The sequence below is a fragment of the Zea mays genome, chromosome 4 (assembly GCF_902167145.1).
Source record: "Zea mays cultivar B73 chromosome 4, Zm-B73-REFERENCE-NAM-5.0, whole genome shotgun sequence".
NCBI classification, from domain to species: domain Eukaryota; kingdom Viridiplantae; phylum Streptophyta; class Magnoliopsida; order Poales; family Poaceae; genus Zea; species Zea mays.
In genome coordinates this window covers 58896007-58915130 of record NC_050099.1, presented here as the reverse complement: position 1 = coordinate 58915130, position 19124 = coordinate 58896007, and the positions used below count along the sequence as shown (strand labels likewise).

At 43.7% G+C, this 19124-nt stretch overlaps 1 protein-coding gene across 1 annotated transcript; it reads right to left on the bottom strand.

Moving 5' to 3' along the window:
• Nucleotides 1–4342: 4342 nt before the first annotated feature.
• On the bottom strand, nt 4343–9381 carry NNR1 (nitrate reductase [NADH]-like). The gene is made up of 4 exons (NM_001305856.1): nt 8206–9381; nt 7982–8122; nt 6108–6340; nt 4343–6020 (listed from the first exon to the last, which is right to left on the bottom strand). Exons 1-4 carry the CDS (start codon nt 9230–9232, stop codon nt 4689–4691), a joined length of 2733 nt encoding a protein of 910 aa, NP_001292785.1. The 5' UTR covers nt 9233–9381; the 3' UTR covers nt 4343–4688.
• Nucleotides 9382–19124: the final 9743 nt, after the last annotated feature.

The window sequence follows — 19124 nt, the reverse complement described above, 5'->3', positions numbered from 1 at the left end:
CATACAAATGACATTCACGGAGTTACATCGTAATGTAACAAGTAAATTATGATAAATTTGCATACCTGATGTTCGGTAGGTGGAGGTGGAGGTGAAGGCCAAGGAAAATGTATGGAAGGTGGAGGTGGGGGGGCATCGGAAACTGTATCCCTTGGGCTTGTGCTAGTTGCTACCAAATTTCCAAACACATTAATGTCAGTGTTTTAAATCAATACATAACTTAAAATGAATGATCTTTTTGAACTTACTTGTATCAGTGCTTGCTGTTGTTGAAACTGAGTAGCATAGTATTCTTGTTGAGCAGCATGCTGCCTCAAGTATTCCTCCTGAACCCTTTGCCGCTCCTGATGTTGCCTAAGCTCTTCTCGTAGTTGCTCAACTTCTACAGTTTCCTGAGTAGAGCGACGGGAGCTACGAGCAGCAGACCTCGACGAACCTCCCCTCTGAACCGTCACCTGGCTCGAGTCGATGACGTTATCGAAAATCGAGTACCTTCAAACAAGTAACATCACGACAGATTCAAAAATAATCTATTGTACTTAAATCGATGAAACAAGATAAGGTATGTAGAGTCCACACCTTCCATGGGGTTTTCCACCACTTGCATACACAAGCTGAGGATCAATAGGTGCGGTCCTCCAGTCATAGTCCGATCCGTGCTGACTAGACATCGCCTCAGCATATGCAGCCTACATACAAAAGAACAATGCAATCTTCGGTTTTGGTGTTCAGTTTTCGGTTTTTATGCCCGGTCCTAGCTAGGATCAAGTCTCACACATATAATGACTCATAGTACAAGAATCAATGTCACATCTTTATTATATAATATAAGTTTTATACAAAATAGCTAACTAATTATATCATTAACAACAACAATCTTTCACAAACATAGTTGACTGGAAGACGACGGCTTAGACCTCTTCGAACACATCGTAGCATCCTTCATGCTCCTTCAATGATACCTATTCTTGACCTGGTGTGAGTTTAGCAAAAATGAGCTCACATACGTTCATCGCTCAGCAAATTATGGGGAATAATGTGCATGAGCCCATTTACTACGGGGGCTAATGTGAAGTGTAAGGCTTACCAAGGAAAAATGGTTAAGGTTGAGCAATGCTTTTAATAATTGGTCAATATTTTATTAGCAATTACTAAGTGTAAGTAGATACCAACCCAATCAAATAATTGATCACAATTGATAATAAATCCCACAATGCAATGCAAATGACATGTTAAGTTTAATTCCATAAATTACTCATGTGAGGGTCCGAGGCGCTCATGATCGTGAGCACGGCTGATATACCAGTTTTACAGTCTGCAGAGGTTGTACATTTTTACCCATAAGCCGTGTTTACCCATTTGTCAAGGGGTCTAGAATTCCCATTCATCTCTACCAAGGAGACGAGACAGGGTAGCACTACGAAGCCTTTACAAAGTTCCAGTAGCATGAGAGAACCTAATATGGTTTCTGTGCCGAAGGCGATATAGGAATCCCTCGTCCGAAAAGCTATCATAGACAGATTGACTCGAAGACCACCCTATACCTGGCAGCTTCTCCACCCCGCTTGCCCCTTACAGGAAAGGATTAACTCACACTAGCTTGCCTAATTAATCAGCCAAGGGCGTCCCATTCCACCCTTATGGTAGGCTGGTAGCACACATTTTCTCGGGTGGTCGCTTCATGTTCCAATTAAACAAAGTTATCTTATTATGAACAATAATTAAACCAACAATAATAATGGAGCATGATAATAATTTAAATAAAATATTAATCGCAAAACCAGGTAGAGCATAACAAGACTACCCAATAGTTCATTTTTTGCAAGGTGTAGGGTGAATAAAACTAGGTAAACTGTTAGGTACCATCAAGTTAACCTAAGCATGCCATGGTAATTGTCAAGATCATTATTAGGTAAATAAAGTGATCAAAGGCACAACTTGTATTTTACTTGTGATAACCTTGTTGTCCAGATGTTGCCCCAAAAGTTGGGCTCCAGATTCCTCGTCACCTCGCCTCTACTCGTAGCAATACATACAATCAAGCAAATAATAGATATGGTAACATTACACCAAAGCATATGAACAAACTGTGTAAAATTATTCTACTCGTTGCTACTAATTCGTGGGTTCGAGAATCACTAAAATCAGAGTTAAACGAATAAGTCACCATCTCCAGCGAGCAATTCTAGCATCTCTGAAATGCCTCGCACATGGATCGATTGCTAGTGATTACGCGTGCTTCGAAGACGATCCTAGAGAAACCTCCTCAGTTTTAGTGATGACATATGGTGGATTTGAAGGTGGCGGCCCTCTCTCTCCTAACACGCTACAGTCCCTTCAATATGGAACAAATATAGCTGAGGTGGTGGAGGAGATGGCGACAACATTGGCGACATATATAGTGAGCAGGGGAGTCTACGTGCAAGCTATTGGATCTCGGGAATCTTGGCCAAAAGGTTATAAGGGCGAGGTTGAGACGGCATGCACATGTTGGATGCAGGTAGACACAGGGAGGATATGAATCCGACGCCCCGAACCTACCTGTAAGTGAGCGAAAGGTAGAGCACACAACGATTGTATGCACGCGGCGAGCTGACCGGTGGGTCCCCCGCATCAGTGCCTTCGGTGCGGCAGAGATGTCCTGATAGGTGGAGCCCACATGCCACTGAGGGAGTGCTGAGCATGGCGTGGGTGCTTGCCTTGGGTTGGCGATGTGCGGTCCTAGGTCGAGAGGCCACAGTTTCGGCCCAGCACATGGTTTTCCTTTTATTCTTTTCTACTTTCTATTTTCTTTCAAACATGAGTTGAATGCAACATACAAAAGTCTAGATGTAACACCTCAGGTGTCAACTATAGAGTTTAATCCAACACCCACTCTTAAACCTATTATCACATGTGGATTATTAAGGGTAAAAGTCACCATATTCAAGGATTAAGGCCCTAAGTAGTTGCTAATTCATCCTAATAAACATACTAGAGCCATCTCATACTAATCAAAACAAAGGAAGTGACCAAACCCTAGGTCACCCTTGAAGGGCCAATAAGATGCACTAAGCATAAGTGATCAAGAAAACCCATCAAATTCCTTAATCATGAATTGGACCATTAATAAAAGTTGTAGCTCACTAATTAAACTACAAAAGTTATTAAAGTTTATGCCCCAAAAAGGTTTGGCAACATCCCTAAACATGCAAAAAATGAGTGTGAAGTGAAAGAAAAATCAAGTTTCATTCTAACTTAATTTCAACCCTCAACCAAAGACACCACATGTTCTTTTAGCTAAAAACCTTAAACCAAAGTGCCCCCATTATGAAAAATGTGTCAAACTACTCTATGTACGCCTTGACAAAGTTTGGACCTGAGGTGCCATTGTTTGACATGACAATACCATGATTTGATGTTGGGTTTGGTAAGTGAGACAGACCAAACATGGGGATAAGACCACTCCTTATCCCTGCCACAAAACGCCTCAGTCACTGCACAAGACAGGGAGAGTGGAGACCGGGGAAGATATCATATACACGGATCTTGCCCAAATTTGCTCAGATTTTAGGTTCAACGAGCCCTCTTTATCGATAGAAAATACTCGGCAAAGGGATTGTTGCCGACATTAGGTTCAACGAGCCCTCTTTACCGAGTGTGGCACTCAGCAAAGCCTTTGTCGAGTGCATTTGTGGGTTTTTCAAGTGCCCGTGGCACTCAGCAAAGGCAGGGTCTCCAATAGTGATATTGATAGCTCTTATATCATTATATTCACAAAAACTTTGAGGTCGTGTGTGTTATATTAGTGGCTAGAGAAACTAGCTTAGTGCAAACGAGTAGGTTATGGGTTTGAGTCTTATTTCTTGTTTTGTTATATTTTTCTTAAATAAAATATAGAACTGGCGTACTCCGTACTTGTTCGTCATAGCTAGCAAGCCTTTGAACCATCCTTGACTCAAGCTCGTGGGCCGTAGGCCTACATGACAAGACATGATTAATAATTAAACCTAGATAGATGGTGTCTAAATGGGTCCATATTTAGATGAGCCCATATTGGGTAGGGCTGAGAGGCCCATTTAGGCATGCCCATGTGTGGAGCCGCCCTGTGGAATGGATGCATCAGCGGAGTTTACACCTTGACGCCGTTTATTTAAAAAAAACTTTAACTACTCATCTTATTCAAAATATTTATTTGAAAATGTAAAGTTTCAAGTCACGTTTAAAGTGATAAAACAAATCATAACAAAATAAATAATATTTCACAATTATTTTGAATAAAACGAGTGGTTAATGTTTTTAGAAAGATGAACGGCGTCATATATTTAAAAATGGAGGTAATATTTGTTAAGTCGAAACCAAGTGAAAGAACATTTTGAGATATTTATGTCCGATGGTTAACAACAATAATAGTTAAACGCTAGTAGTAGCATACATAAGTAAATAAACAATACCCTCAGAATTTACATGTTGCACATTCCGAGGGCAAAATCAAAACATGCATGGCCTATGTTATCTGCTGCTCTAGTCTGGTAATTCTAGGCTAGAGCACAGTACAAGTGCAAACCTTACAGTATCCTTCCAACGATATCCCATGCATCTCACGAAATTTACGCTGGCAAGTCGGCTGGTTTATATACATATATCTGGTCCGTGGTACGTCGTAGGTATATCAAATTAATTATTAATTGGCTACTGCCCGCGCGGTCTTAGAACACGACGAAAGAATTGGCCATGTCGTACTTCATCTTCTCCAAGTTGGGCGAGATGGCGAACTGGATCATCGGCGGTGGTCCGCAGGCAAGGGCCAGCGTGTCGTCCCCACCTTCCGGAACGTGCTCCCGCAGGACGGCCTCCGTGACGAACCCAACGCTGTACTTCCACCCCTCCTCCGGGCGCTTTACCTGGTCGATGACGTACCACACCTTGAGCCTGTCCGGGTACTCGGCCGCCCACCGGTCGAGCTCGTCGCGGAGGAGGATGTCGTCCTCCGTCCGGTTGGCGTACACGAGGTGCATCTCCGTGTGGTCCTCCGGCTGCTCGCGCAGCACCGCCTGGATGATCTGGTACATGGGCGTGATCCCACTTCCGCCGCAGATCATGGCGAGGCGGCTCGCATGGCGCTGCTTGCCGTTGATGACGAAGCTGCCGCGGCCGGTGTACTCCACGTGGCCAAGCGGGCCCTTGACGTCGATGTAGGAGCCGACGGGAAGCGAGTCGAGGTACTGGGTCATGAGGCCGCCGTTGGGGAACTTGGGGTGCTCGTTCTTGAAGTAGACCTTGACGAGGAGGTCGAAGTGGCCGATCTCGTCCACCATGCTCGTGGGCGTGTACGCCCGCATACACAGCTTCCCTTCAATACTGGCGCAGACGAAGATGTGCTTGCCGATGGGGAGGCCGAGCACCTGGTCGGGCGACGGCAGCGAGAAGCGGAAGAGGCGGACGTCGCGGGACAGCTCCTTCTTGCCGACGAGGCGGCAGTGGATCTTTTCGCGCGGGTTGGAGAGCGCGGGAGCCCTGACGGCCTCGCGGATGGGCGCGAGGTGCGACAGGACGGAGCCGCCGTGGACGGAGTTGTCGGAGCTGTAGCCGGTGCCCGTGGTGATGAGCTCGCCGATGCGGTAGGTGTCGAGGAGCGCCTTGGCCTTGTCGGAGTGGATGGCGTCGAACTCCTCGGTGCAGTCGGTACCGGCGTTGATGAGGATGCTGTCGGCGCCGCCCGGGTGGTCCTTGAGGAACTTGGTGCAGTCGTAGACGTGGCCGTGCACGACGATCCACGCCGACTCCTGCGACGCGTGCTTGCGCACCTCGGACATGGTGAACTGCTTGCCGACGTCGGTGGTGTTCATGAACGGCGTGGACGTGCTGCGCTTGAGGCCCGGCGCGGCCGCCTCCGCCGTCTCCAGGTGCTTCTGCCGCGCCATCCACCCGCCGGGCTGGTTGCCGGGCTGCGTCGGGTGCTCGAACACCAGCCCGATCTCGCCCTTGTGCGGACGGCACACGTTCACCTTCACCTTGAACCAGCAGTTGTTCATCATCCCCTGTGCCATCATCAGATTTATATATCATCAGGAGCAGAAACAGAAACTTATTCAGTATTAATATTATGTGCTAGTATATATATGTACCATGAGGTTCCATATGAGCTTCTCGGGCTGGGTGTTGAGCGACTGGTCCCATGCGCGCACGGCGATCTCCTTGGCGCCGAGCAGGTCGAGGACCTCCACCTCGACGGACCAGAAGCACCAGCACCAGTACTTGCCGTACTTGTTGGGCTTCTCCGGGTGGTCGAGGTGGCACACCAGCCATGTCTCGCCGCCGTCCAGCGTCACCTCCACCCGCGTCACCTTCTTGCCGCCGCCTACGTGTACCACAAAACAACGAGAAAAGTCGTAAGGCTCGCCTAACCACCGCTCTACCCTCATATAACGTACCTGAAACAAGTGTAGTGCTCCAAAATTTTGAAATACTATATTATTTAAAGTATTTAGAGTATTAAAACAAATTAAAAGCTCTAAATCATTTATTTTAGAAAATAAATTACATTATTAAAAAGTAAAAATTTGAGAATTGTCTAGAGAAATTACTAATCTAGGGTGTATATTTATATTTGTAATTAAAAAATATAAAATAAGATATTGTTGGAACTACTTTTTATATGTTAAACCATATATTTTTACACCATACCTCTATCTCTCTATATAAAAAATTAAAAAGTACTAAAACGGTAAAGGTAGCTCAAGTCCAGATATATGACGATATCTTTATTTTAGCGGGATTGGCCACTGAAATCGCGCAACTTTTCGACCACAAGGACGAAGAAGACCTTGTCCTGTGTTGGGTAGCAGCCACCATGCATGTGCGACCTCTCTACAGCGCACAGATTAATACCGACAAAACAGCACTAGCTAGCTAGCGACGTCGACGACCTCAGCTCTCGCAAATGCAACAAATTGTTTTTGTGGTGCTCAGAGGAGCAGCCTTCGGATGCAACGAAGCGCCACCAGCCCCACCACCTCTGGTTTCATGCATATGCCTTCTGAAGCAGAAAAGTGCAAAGCACACATGCATGCATGGGTCATAGCAAACTACTATCAACTTGCAGCAGTGTGCATGGTTTTCCGGATCCCTTTAATCTATATAGCTACTACTACTATAATCATATCTGTGGGAATCTATACATGCACTCATTATTGGTCTCTGTTCCGTTCAAGTATAGTACTGTAATTAATCATGAAAGGGTCCCTACTATACTTTTGTTTGCACACATGAGTGACACATCGACTGCATGCTGCTTAGTACCATCATCAGCGCCCCATGCATGCATGCATCTGGACTTCCTCAGCAGTCAAATTGAAGCGCACGCGTTTCTTGCTACGTCATGTATCCCGTTTAAGTTTGGTATTGTCAACCTTCATGGAAGAATCGATCTCTGTGGTCTGTGAGATATGTGTATGGCATTGACAGTTCAATACATTTAAGATCCTTGTGTGGTGCTGATCGTCATCATTGGGGGTTTTTTTTTGCAGTGAACTGCTTAACTGATTTGTGGGAACGATACAAGTGTTTGTATAGAAAGTTATCAAATGTTTGAAAGCTGTTTATTGTATTAGGTGAAAATTTAAAACTGACCACGGATTAAAAAGGCCCCCCTCTCTTCAGACGCGTCTCTTCAGAACACCACCGGTCATGGTCATGGATGTCTCCTAGCTAGTCAGTCTCTCTCTCTTTTACTGAATTATAAGAATACGACAATATATGACAGCCTAGCTATCTAGTTCAAGATGCGTGCATGGATCTAACTTGATTATACTATGTTTAGGTCAAACAGGGCTACGAGACACATAACGATGCATGGATGAGAGATACTCCTATTTATTGGGTTATTATATACTTACTATATATGCCAAGTTTCATATATATTCAGTTTGTAGTACCTGCAGCTAACTACTTACTAAGTCAAAAGTAGGAAAAGTCAGTGATGCATGTCTGTTTTTTTTACCGGAGTAGGCGTATCCTTTCATGGTGTAGCCGCGCTGTGTGGTAATGCTGTTGATGGGCAGGATCTCGTCGTGCCCCGGCGTCGTTATCACCGAGTTTATGTTCAGCTCGTTGATGATGTACTCCGGCTTGTACCACCACGCTGCTCAATCATTTGCAATAGCAAAGTCAGACATCATTTTTTTTGCTTGAGTAGTAATAAATTAAACATGAACTGCTAATTACCTTCTGCGTTGGCGAGCTCGGCGTCGACGTGCGACGGCAGGACGCGGTTGTCCTTGAAATGGTAGTAATTGTCGGACTCGGCGGGGGTGACGATGATGCGCTTGAGCCACTTGACCATGCGGCCACCGATGCAGCCGGGGATGATGACGCGCACGGGGAAGCCGTGGTCCGGCAGCAGCGGCTCGCCGTTCTGCATGTAGGCGAGCATGATGTCCCGCGACGGGTCCAGGGCCCACTCGCGCGTGACGCTGGTGCCGTACTTGGATCCCCCGCCGCCGGGGAGGTCCTCGGCGCCCTCGAAGCACACGTTGAGGGCGCCGCCCTTGCGGGGCACGATGCCGCAGCGGCGGAGCACGTCGCGGAGGCGCGCGCCGCGCCACACGGACGTGGACACGCCGGCGGCGCCCCAGTTGAAGCCCACCGTCTGCTGCACCATGTTCTGCTCCTTGCGCCGGTTGCCCGCGCACGCCAGCGTCACGGGGATCTCCACGGCGGGGAAGTCGCGCGCCAGCTCCTCCATGGTGAGCCGCGCGGGCCGCCTCACGAGGCCCGTCACCTCCACGGTCCACGTCGCCCAGTCCCCCCGCGGCACGGCGCCGTGGTTGCGCACGTAGTGCAGCGGCGCCGGGGTGATGAAGCCGTGGTGCATCAGCCGCGCCAGCGGCGGCTCGCAGTTGAGCGGGTGCTTCCCCGTCAGCCTCACCAGGCACGGGTTCCGCTCGATCCACGCGTCCGCGGTGCCTTCGTCGCGCGCGTCCTGCACCGCGGGCTCCACCTCCAGCTGCAGGTGCGAGCCGTACAGCTCTCGCCAGTCCTCCTGCTCCTCGTCCTCGTCGTCCGACGCGTCGTCCAGCCTGCGCGGCGGGGAGACGAGGGGAGGGAAGCTGCAGCCGCGGACAGGGGAGTCAGCGCGCCGCGGGAGGTGGCTTGCCGGAGGAGGGTACGCCTTGGCGCCGTTCGTGGCCACGCGCACTGGCGAGGAGCCCGGCTCCAGACGCCCGAACTGCCGGGGCTCCACAGCGGCCATTTCAGGGAGATGGGTTGCCGGCGTACGTTCTGGTTTCTGGTGATGAGCCAGTAGTTGCAGCTGGCCTGGGAAGGCTGGAATGGAAGAGAGGGCTCGGTATTATTGTCTGTGGAAGGCAGTACGACAGGCGTATGTATATATACACACACGGGCGCGGGTGCTCCAGCGTGACATGGCGCCTCAAAGTCAGTGTGCGCCATAGGTTTTTCTACACCCAGCAGACCAGCACCCTAACGCTTGGTACTTTGTGTTGAATTGCTCAACGCCACGAAAATAATGTTGATTTTGTGATTATTGGCTGGTGGCTGCCCTTGCAATACTATTTACTCTAAAATGTCTGTACCAATTTATAATCCGTTTCACCTTTTTTGACAAGTTTGACCGGCTGGTCTTATTCAAAAATTTTATGAAAAATTGAAGAATTTAAAGACATACTTGGAGTATATTAACAATAATTATGAATTTTTTTGAATAAGACAAACCGATCAAACTTGGGATAAAAAGTTAAACGAATTATAAATCGGAACGGAGTGAGTATTATTTTAGGCCTAGTTCATATATATTTCGTGCCTAGTTCATATATATTTCGTGTTAATAGTTAGCTTGCTAGCTATTAGCTGGTTTGGTCTAACTCATAGGTTGTTACCGATAGTAAAATTGATATTTTATTATTAATTTAATCCATAAAAATAGTAGTAAATTTATGACAACATATATGTGCATATGTAAAGTATAATTTGATCATTACAGTGGCAATCATGACGAACATACGAAAGGTTAGAGGGCACGAATATCTTACTAAATTTTTGTACAGTAAAATTAGAGATATACGCATCATAGGGCCTTGTGCTTTAGACACCGATGTCTCCATATGCACTAGTTGACCTAGTGTATTACTCGAAGTCACGGACCATAATCAATGCAAATTTGCAGTATAGTCCCTCAAAGATCCACCAGAAGGAAGATGATGTAGTCGACAGGAACAAAATTGGGTAGTTATACAAGATGTCCACAAAAACCTGATCCCCCGACACACTAGAGCAAGTGATGGAGATGCAAGCATTGTTTTAGAGACCTGCTCTTCTAATCCTCAGTGCATGCAGAGGACCAAAATGAAAGTAATTAGAAAGGTACTCAATAGAGGAGAGATAGATAGAGAGAGAGTGCCTTATGTGCCTCGTACCCAAGAATTGTTCGACACTCCACACTTAACATACGGTGATCATGGCCAAAGAGGTGGAAATCGTAGCAGAGACTTTGAGCGATGGAATAATGGATAAAGATTGTGGCAGATATTTCCTCTGTATGTTATTGGGAAGTGGCATGCCCTGATCCTATGCACATCACATAGCGTCTCGCCATGCCACGGCTTGGCCACGGTACACGCGTGTGACATGCCTTAATCCCTCTTAACTTCACAATAGGTGCATACATAGTCCATACATTTAAGTTGAGTCAATAATTAGTCAAAATCCCATATAGGACTAAAACAATATTGCACCACAACATTAAAAATATGAGCCAAACCTATATTAAATCTCATAATCTCACCAAATTTCTGAGCACATATGAAATGTTCTCGATTCACTATTGTTTGATATACCAGTGTTCCGATGGAGATAGTTAAGTTGAACGTCAACTTAGTTAGAGATTACACTTCATCACAACTAAATAACAAACTATGCCTTGAATTGACACTTTTGTGCAAAATAAAATTCAAATAAGTTCTTTATTGATACTAGGTTGGATAAAGCATCCCTTCTAGTTGAAGCATAGAAGTGAAACTCCTGAACCTTTCATGTACCTATAGACCACCTAAATCATATAATCTATGACTAGCAGTCCAACTCATATAGGTATATTTATCAAGAGTTGTCATGTAGGACATCTTTACTTCAACAAGCCACTTGGAAAACGTTAAGGTGAAAATCAGTCTGCCTTATGAAAAGGAAAGGCATACATCTTACACAATATGGACCTTGTTTAGGGACTTTCCTCATAATCTAACACTAGATTTTTTTAGCATCATACTTCACAAGATCTACTATTACATAGAATAGGTTGTCAATATGATAAACTTCATCTGGGTATTAGGCACATCTCACTAGATGCTCTATCTATCACATTATAGGTCACTCCCTTAATGAATTTGTTGACGAATAGCTACCACAAGGGTTCTATCATGGCCCATTAGGCTAGCACCTCGTGTCATTCTCTTGGACGACGTGGTGCATACTTAGGTCAATGCATGTGTCCACAAAGTTGCTATCACATACTCCTATCACATGAGAAATAATTGCATGATCATTTATATAGTTATAGACACAAACCAACCATTAAGATCCATGTAACCATTTATCATATAGTCATAAATACTTTAACAAGTTGCATTGGGTTGTAAGAAGTGTAAATAATAATTAAGGTTGCAAGTAAACATGTTTATACTAATAACCCTTTGCACTAGTTTTCTCTTAGTATCTAGTATTGATCATTAGAGTAACTATAGCTCATAGGGAAAGCCCATCCCATTGTTTAGTAATCTTGAGCTTCACCAAAGCTTGGCTTGGACGTTCACCAAGTATGAAGTACGTGTAATAGCTTAATGGTAGTTTTGTGAGTATAATTATTCTTAAATAACGTATTCCAACATAAAATTTGGTGGATGCCAATAGGATTGGTAGGTATTTATACTTTGCATAAAAGCATGATGTTTGTTAAGAATATGAAATGAGCATGAGACTAGTACTTAAATTTTGATTAGAAATAAGAATGTATGACACTGAGTGATCCATGTAACATCTCATAAACAAGTTCATTTCTACACTGAGTCTAGAAGAAAGAACAACCAGATCAATTCTATTCAAAAAATTTAGTCTTTTGAAATGATCTCTATGACAATATTTCTAACATGGATAAAGGGGCTAACGAGTAGGTTGTTAGTCCATCGGCTTGAATGTCAACCCATGCTACATGCTACACCGACACTACTCACCATGATGGTTGATCCATTGTCTACAACGATGACAATGACAACAATCATGATGGTGATGAGAGTGGTGATGACGGTATTCCATGGGAAAAGAGTAATGAGGACGAGGATTGGGTGGCTGTGTCTCTCTTTCTTCTTTTTCTCTCTTTTTAGTGCTTGTTGCCAAAGGGGGAGAATGAGATGGGAGGAGGTACAACTCGCACTTTATGTTCATGTATACTACTAGGAACTTCTTGTACTATCTTAAGATATGATAGCCTTGAGTTAAGAGAATAGTTGTTTTCGTGTCTTACACTTTATTTTTTTAATATTATGTTCTTTTATACTCTCTATGTATGATAGGTGTGGACATGTACTTTATATGGTTTTCTAGCCTATCATTATGACTTTTTAGATATATCTTATGTTAGCCTTGTGGTGGTCCATGCCTTTCTATTAGTGTGTGGACTGTCATTGGAGCAGCGGTACCGCTCCTAGAGTGGTAGTGTTGCATTGTGCAATTTTTAGCACTTCCTTCTCTTTGATTTGCATACTTGTCATATGCATCATGTAATCTATTTTGACACTATGTGTAGCACCCCACAACAACAAATGATGTAGGGGATCCCTAACTTTACTCAACAAGTGAATATTGGCCTTTTAAGCCAAATTGAGAATTCAACTATCAATTCACACGTTTAGGGAGATCGTACATCCATGGCTTGAAAATCTATTCTATATTTGCAATCTATTATAGGATTTAATTACGTTCTCATCAACCATAAAAATGGAAGTAGGTGCAATCAAGCTCTAATTATGGGGTTTGGTGATAATGATCACGCAATTAGAGGACTAATGAGATTTATGAAGTTAACAAGTAAGTTAAGTAAAAAAGGAGGATAATAGATATGATGGTGGAGCTCCCAATTACTAAAGGATGCAATAATCAACTCAAAGATGTTTAAATTAATTTTTGTTTTGAATTTGAGTATAGGAAAAAGTCACATTATTAAATGGGATACAATGCACAAGATTCAACATGCAGCTATGTGCTCAAAAGATCCACCACAACATCCTTAAAGCCTAGCCCCAAAGACAAGCCTCTTTCCTATTGGCTTGAGTGGCACTATCACTTTTGTAGTAGCATTGCTACTCCCTCACACTGCTACACCTAGTCCGACATTGTTGTGACTTGATTCTAATCGTTGGGTACAAAAGTGGTACAACTACCACTTCTCTGCACATTCAATGGTACCCTTTCGACCAGACCTCATTATGCTCCACTAGAAATCTCTCTCTCACTCCATTGGAACGCCTCAATCTTCTCTCAACCTTTCCACTTTGATTCTTTGACAGATTGAGTGTCCAAACTATGCTAGAGAGCTCACCAACATGTTCTTCAACTTCAAGAGCACTTAATTCATGTTTAAGCCAGTTTTTTGTGTTCATTACTCTTGAAGCCTTGCTCCTAGCCAGCTAGAGTGTCACTTGTGGAGCTTGCCATCTAGTGTGTGAAAGGAAAATGACCTTAACCATTTTGTATAATCGATTTTGGTGCTTGAAGCCCATCACATATCTTATGCACTAACTAGTTTGCCTAGTTGATTATTTATTATGTGCATAAGTTCATCTATATCTATTCTAAGTCGACTGTCCGGAATACCGTAGATTATTCCGGACACGAGAAGCTTTTTGGAAAATTCACCTGTGCGTGGACAGTCTGGGCCCTTTCGGTGGATCGTCCGCGACACCAAAGTGAGCCTCAGACGAGAACCATGAAAGACTCGCATTTATACTATGGACTGTCCGAAGCAAAAGAAAGCACCATCTGGGACCAAGCTCAGACCGTCCGGCCTCAGGCACGGACCGTCCGCTCGTTGAAAAACCAGAAAAACCCAAAGGTGACGGGTTCGGTAAAATGCATTTTTAGCGTCCTCGTGGACCGTCCAGGGTGCACGGTCGGACCATCCCTGACTACTTTATCTAACATATGATGACACATTAAATGCACTATAGCCATTGATATAGCCGTTACTACTGACCGTTGCGATTTCAGCGTTGATGTGTAGGGGCGGACCGTCCGGACTAGGGGCACGGACCGTCCGCGGTTGGCAGAAAAAGGCAACAGCTAGGAAGTGGTTGATGGTTATAAATACAACCCAACCACCTCTATTCATTTCATCCAAGCCTTCCATTCACTCCCATTCAATACAAGAGCAAGCATTTCATCTCAAGACACATTCAAGCTTCCAAATCTCTCCAAATGCCATAATTATGAGTAGTGATCAGTAACTTGAGAGAGTGTGATCTTGTGTCTTTTCTTGTTGCTCTTGTTGCTTGGATTTTAATTGTGTTTTATTCATCTCCTTCTAAACTCTCTAGTGACTTGTAAAGCTAGCAAGAGACACTTAAGTGTGTGATGGTCCTTGCGGGGTCTGAGTGATCCTTGATATTAAGAAGAAGCACTCAACCAGTCTAAGTGATCGAATGAGAGAGGGAAAGGGTTGAAAAAGACCCGGCTTTAGTGGCCTCCTCAACGGGGAGTAGGTTCACTGGAACCGAACCTCGGGAAACAAATCGTTGTTTTCATTTGTGTTGATCGTTACCTTACGATTTGATTCTTCCTCTCCCCTCTCTCTAAGTTCTCTTGCTTACAATCTTTTCGAGTTAGCTTCCACATCAATTGAGCAACTCATAGCAAGAAGAACTCTCTTCCGCACTCCAAATTTGTTATTACTTATTTCTAATCCTAACCCTGGGTAAAGTTTGTGTTCAAAGTTTATAAGTTTCAGGTTTTTCCTATTCACCCCCCTGTAGGTGAATTTCAATTGGTATCAAAGCTCGGTACTTCATTAGAGTCTAACAACTCGAAGTGATGTCGACAGAACACACCAAACATGACTTGATCACCGGGGAAAAGCCCGAATCTTTAGGGAAGAAGAATGAAGGCAAGACTTCGTCAAAGGAGGTCGGTGACAAGCACAAGGAGGACAAGGAAGAATCCGTCGGCTCCATCAAATCACACAAGAAGGGCGACAAGAAGAAAAATAAGATGAAAAATGTGGTGTACTACGAGACCGACTCATCCACGCCCTCAACCTCCGACACCGAGTCAACATCTTCAAAGCGCTAAGAGCGTAAGAAGTATAGTAAAATCCCTCTTCGCTATCCTTGCATTCCTAAACATGCTCCTTTACTTTCCTTTCCCTTAGGCAAACCACCATACTTTGATTGTGAAGATTATTGTATGTGGAGTGATAAAATGAGGAATCGTCTAACCTCACTCCACGAAAGCATTTGGGATATTGTTGAGTTTGGAGCGTAGGCACCACAAGTGGGTGATGAGGACTATGACTTCGATGAGGCCACCCAAGTGAGGCACTTCAACTCCCAAGCCACCTCCATACTCATCGCTTCCTTATGTAGAGAGGAGTACAACAAGGTACAAGGGTTGAAAAGTGCCAAAGAAATTTGGGAGGTTCTCAAGACAGCGTTCGAAGGGGATGAAGTAATCAAGATCACCAAGCGGGAAACAATCGAGGGAGAACTCGGTCGGTTCATCGTCAACAAAGGAGAAGAGCCACAAGCCATGTACAACTGGCTAAAGACCATGGTGAATCAAGTCCGCAACCTCGGGAGCACCAAGTGGGATGACCATGAAATGGTCAAGGTTGTTCTAATATATCTTGTTTTTTGTAATCCCACTCAAGTGCAATTAATTCGTGAGAGTCCTAGGTATAAGCAAATGTCTCCCAAGGAGGTGATTGGCAAGTTTGTGAGCTTTGAACTTATGGTCAAAGAATCCAAACACATTGTCAACTTGGAGCAAGGTGCCACCTCCACACCCGAGGTGCAACCCATTGCATTCAAGGCAACAGAAGAAAAGGAGGAGCCCATGCCAACCAAAAGGCTCCCAATTGATGTGTCCAAGCTTGACAACGATGAAATGGCTCTTATCATTAAGAGCTTTTGGTAAATCCTCAAGCAAAGGAAGGGGAAGGAGTACAAACCCCGCTCCAAGAGGGTTTGCTACCGGTGTGGTAGGTCCGGTCACTATATTGCTAAATGTCCATGTGCAAGTGATAGTGACAAGGACAACGACAAGAAATGGAAGAAGATGGAGAAGAAGAAGTACTACAATAGGAAGAAGGGTGGCAAGGCACACATGGGAAGGGAGTGAGACTCCGATGAGAGCTCCACCGACTCCTCCGACGAGGACGCCGCCAATATCGCCATCAACAAGGGTCTTCTCTTCCCCAATGTCGACCACAAGTGTCTCATGGCTAAGGAGGGCAAAACGAAGAAGGTATACTCTAGAGACACCCCCAAATATACTACTTCCGATGATGAGGGTAGCTCTAGTGAAAAGAATGATGATTTGTCTTCTCTTTTTGCAAACCTTACCATAGAACAAAATAGGAAAATAAATGAATTGATAAAGTCTATTAACGGGAAGGATGAAATCTTGGAATGCCAAGAAGATCTACTTGTTATAGAGAACAAAGAATTTGTTAAGCTAAAAGATGCTTTTGCTCTTGAAGTTGAAAAATGCAAAAACTTGACTAAAGAGCTAAAAACTAGCAATGATTCAATTTCTTGTCTCAAAACTGAAAATGCTAGTTTAATTGCCAAGATTGAAGAATTGAATGCTTGCCATGTCCCTACATCTACCATTGAGCATGTTACTATTTGCACTAGATGTAGAGATGTTGATGTTAATGCTATAAATGATCACCATGCTATGATTAAAGAACAAAATGATCACATATGTAAGTTGAATGCCAAAATTGTCGAGCATGAGCTTGAAAATGAAAATTTTAAATTTGCTCGTAGTATGCTTTACAATGGGAGACACCCTGGCATTAAGGATGGGATTGGCTTCCAACTTGGCAGCCAAAACAACATAAAACTTAATGAAACAAGATTTCCAACTTTGTTAAGGACAAGACTCCCATGGTGCAAGATAGAGAATGTTACATTTTATATCCTGAGAGCTATCCTGAGTATAAGATTAGAAAAAATTCATGCTAAGAAATCTCATCCTGTTGCTCATCATGCTTATATTTATAGAAATAAGGCTTCTAGTTCTAGGCATACAACTCATGTTAAGATGCCTAAGGAAAAAATTGTAGATGCTTCAAATGAACATAGCATTTCATTTAAGACCTTTGATGCATCATTTGTTCTTACTAACAAATCCGACAAAGTAGTTGCCAAATATATTGGGGGCAAGCACAAGAGTACAAAGACTTGTGTTTGGGTACCCAAGGTGCTTGTTTCTAATGTGAAAGGGCCCAAGACCGTTTGGGTACCTAAGGACACGACCTAAATCTGTGTTGTAGGTTTATGTATCCGGTGGAACAAGTTGGATAATCGATACCGGGTGCACAAACCATATGAGAGGGGAGAAAAGAATGTTCTCCTCATATGAGAAAAATGATGATCCACAAAAAGCAATCACATTCAGGGATGGGAATCAAGGTTTGGTCAAAGGATTGGCTAAAATTGCTATATCATCTGACCATTCCATTTCTAATGTATTTCTTCTAGAATCTCCAGGCTACAACTTTCTTTCTATGTCTCAATTATGCAAAATAGGTTACAACTGTTTATTCACTGAAATTGATGTTACCATTTTAGAAGAAATAATGGTTCACTAGCTTTTTAGGGAGTTTAGATGGTCAGCTATATTTAGTTGATTTCACTGATAATAATGCTGAACTAGACACTTGCCTAAGACCAATATGGGCTAGCTCTGGCATCGCCGACTTTCTCATGTTAGGATGAAGAATCTTCACAAGCTTCTAAAGGGGAACACATTTTTGGACTAACCAATGTTTATTTTTGAGAAAGACAGAATTTGTAGTGCATGTCACGCAGGGAAGCAGGTTGGATTTCATCATCCACACAAGAACATCATGACGACCGAGAGGCCACTTGAGTTACTCCACATGGATCTATTCGGCCCGATTGCTTACATAAGCATCACCAGGAGTAAGTATTGTCTTGTAATTGTGGATGACTATTCTCGCTTCACTTGGGTACTCTTTTTGCACGAAAAATCACAAACCCAAGAAACCTTAAAGAAAATCTTGAGACAGGCTCAAAATGAGTTCAGATTGAGAATCAAAAAGATAAGAAGCGACAATGGAACAAAGTTCAAAAATTCTCAAATTGAAGGATTTCTTGAGGAGGAAGGCATCAAGCATGAGTTCTCTTCTCCCTACACACCTCAACAAAATAGTGTCGTGGAGAGAAAGAATAGAACTCTTATGGATATGGCAAGGACCATGCTTGAAGAATACAAGGCATCATATCATTTTTGGGTAGAGGCAATTAACACCGCTTGCTACTCCATCAGCCGACTCTACCTTCACCGAATCCTTAAGAAAACATCATATGAACTCCTCACCGGTAAAAAGCCCAATGTTTCTTATTTTAGAGTTTTTTGGGAGCAAGTGCTTTATTCTTGTTAAAAGAGGTAGAAATTCAAAATTTGCTCCTAAAGCAGTAGAAGATTTTTTACTTGGTTATGACTCAAACACAAGGGCATATAGAGTCTTCAACAAGTCCACTGGATTAGTTGAAGTTTCTTGTGACATTGTGTTTGATGAGACTAATAGCTCTCAAGTAGAGCAAGTTGATCTTGATGAACTAGATGATGAAGAGGCTTCGTGCATCGCGCTAAAGAACATGTCCATTGGAGATGTGTGTCCACAAGAACCCGAAGAGCCTTCAAAAGCACAAGATCAACCATCATCTTCCATACAAGCATCTCCACGAACTCAAGATGAGGAACTAGCTCAAGAAGAAGAAAATCAAGTTCAAGACAATGAGCCACCTCAAGAAGAAAGCACCGATCAAAGGGGAGATGAAGTTGATCAAGAAAAGGAGGATGAACAAGAGATTCAAGATCAAAGACCA

What these genes read in the sequence shown, in the direction of transcription:
- NNR1 (NM_001305856.1), bottom strand. Translation starts at nt 9,232, where the DNA reads ATGGCCGCTGTGGAGCCCCGGCAGTTCGGGCGTCTGGAGCCGGGCTCC. An exon ending in CGAGCTCGCCAACGCAGAAG is followed by an intron (nt 8,123 to 8,205) that starts GTAATTAGCAGT and finishes ATGATTGAGCAG; the next exon opens with CGTGGTGGTACAAGCCGGAG. An exon ending in AGCTCATATGGAACCTCATG is followed by an intron (nt 6,021 to 6,107) that starts GTACATATATAT and finishes ATGATGGCACAG; the next exon opens with GGGATGATGAACAACTGCTG.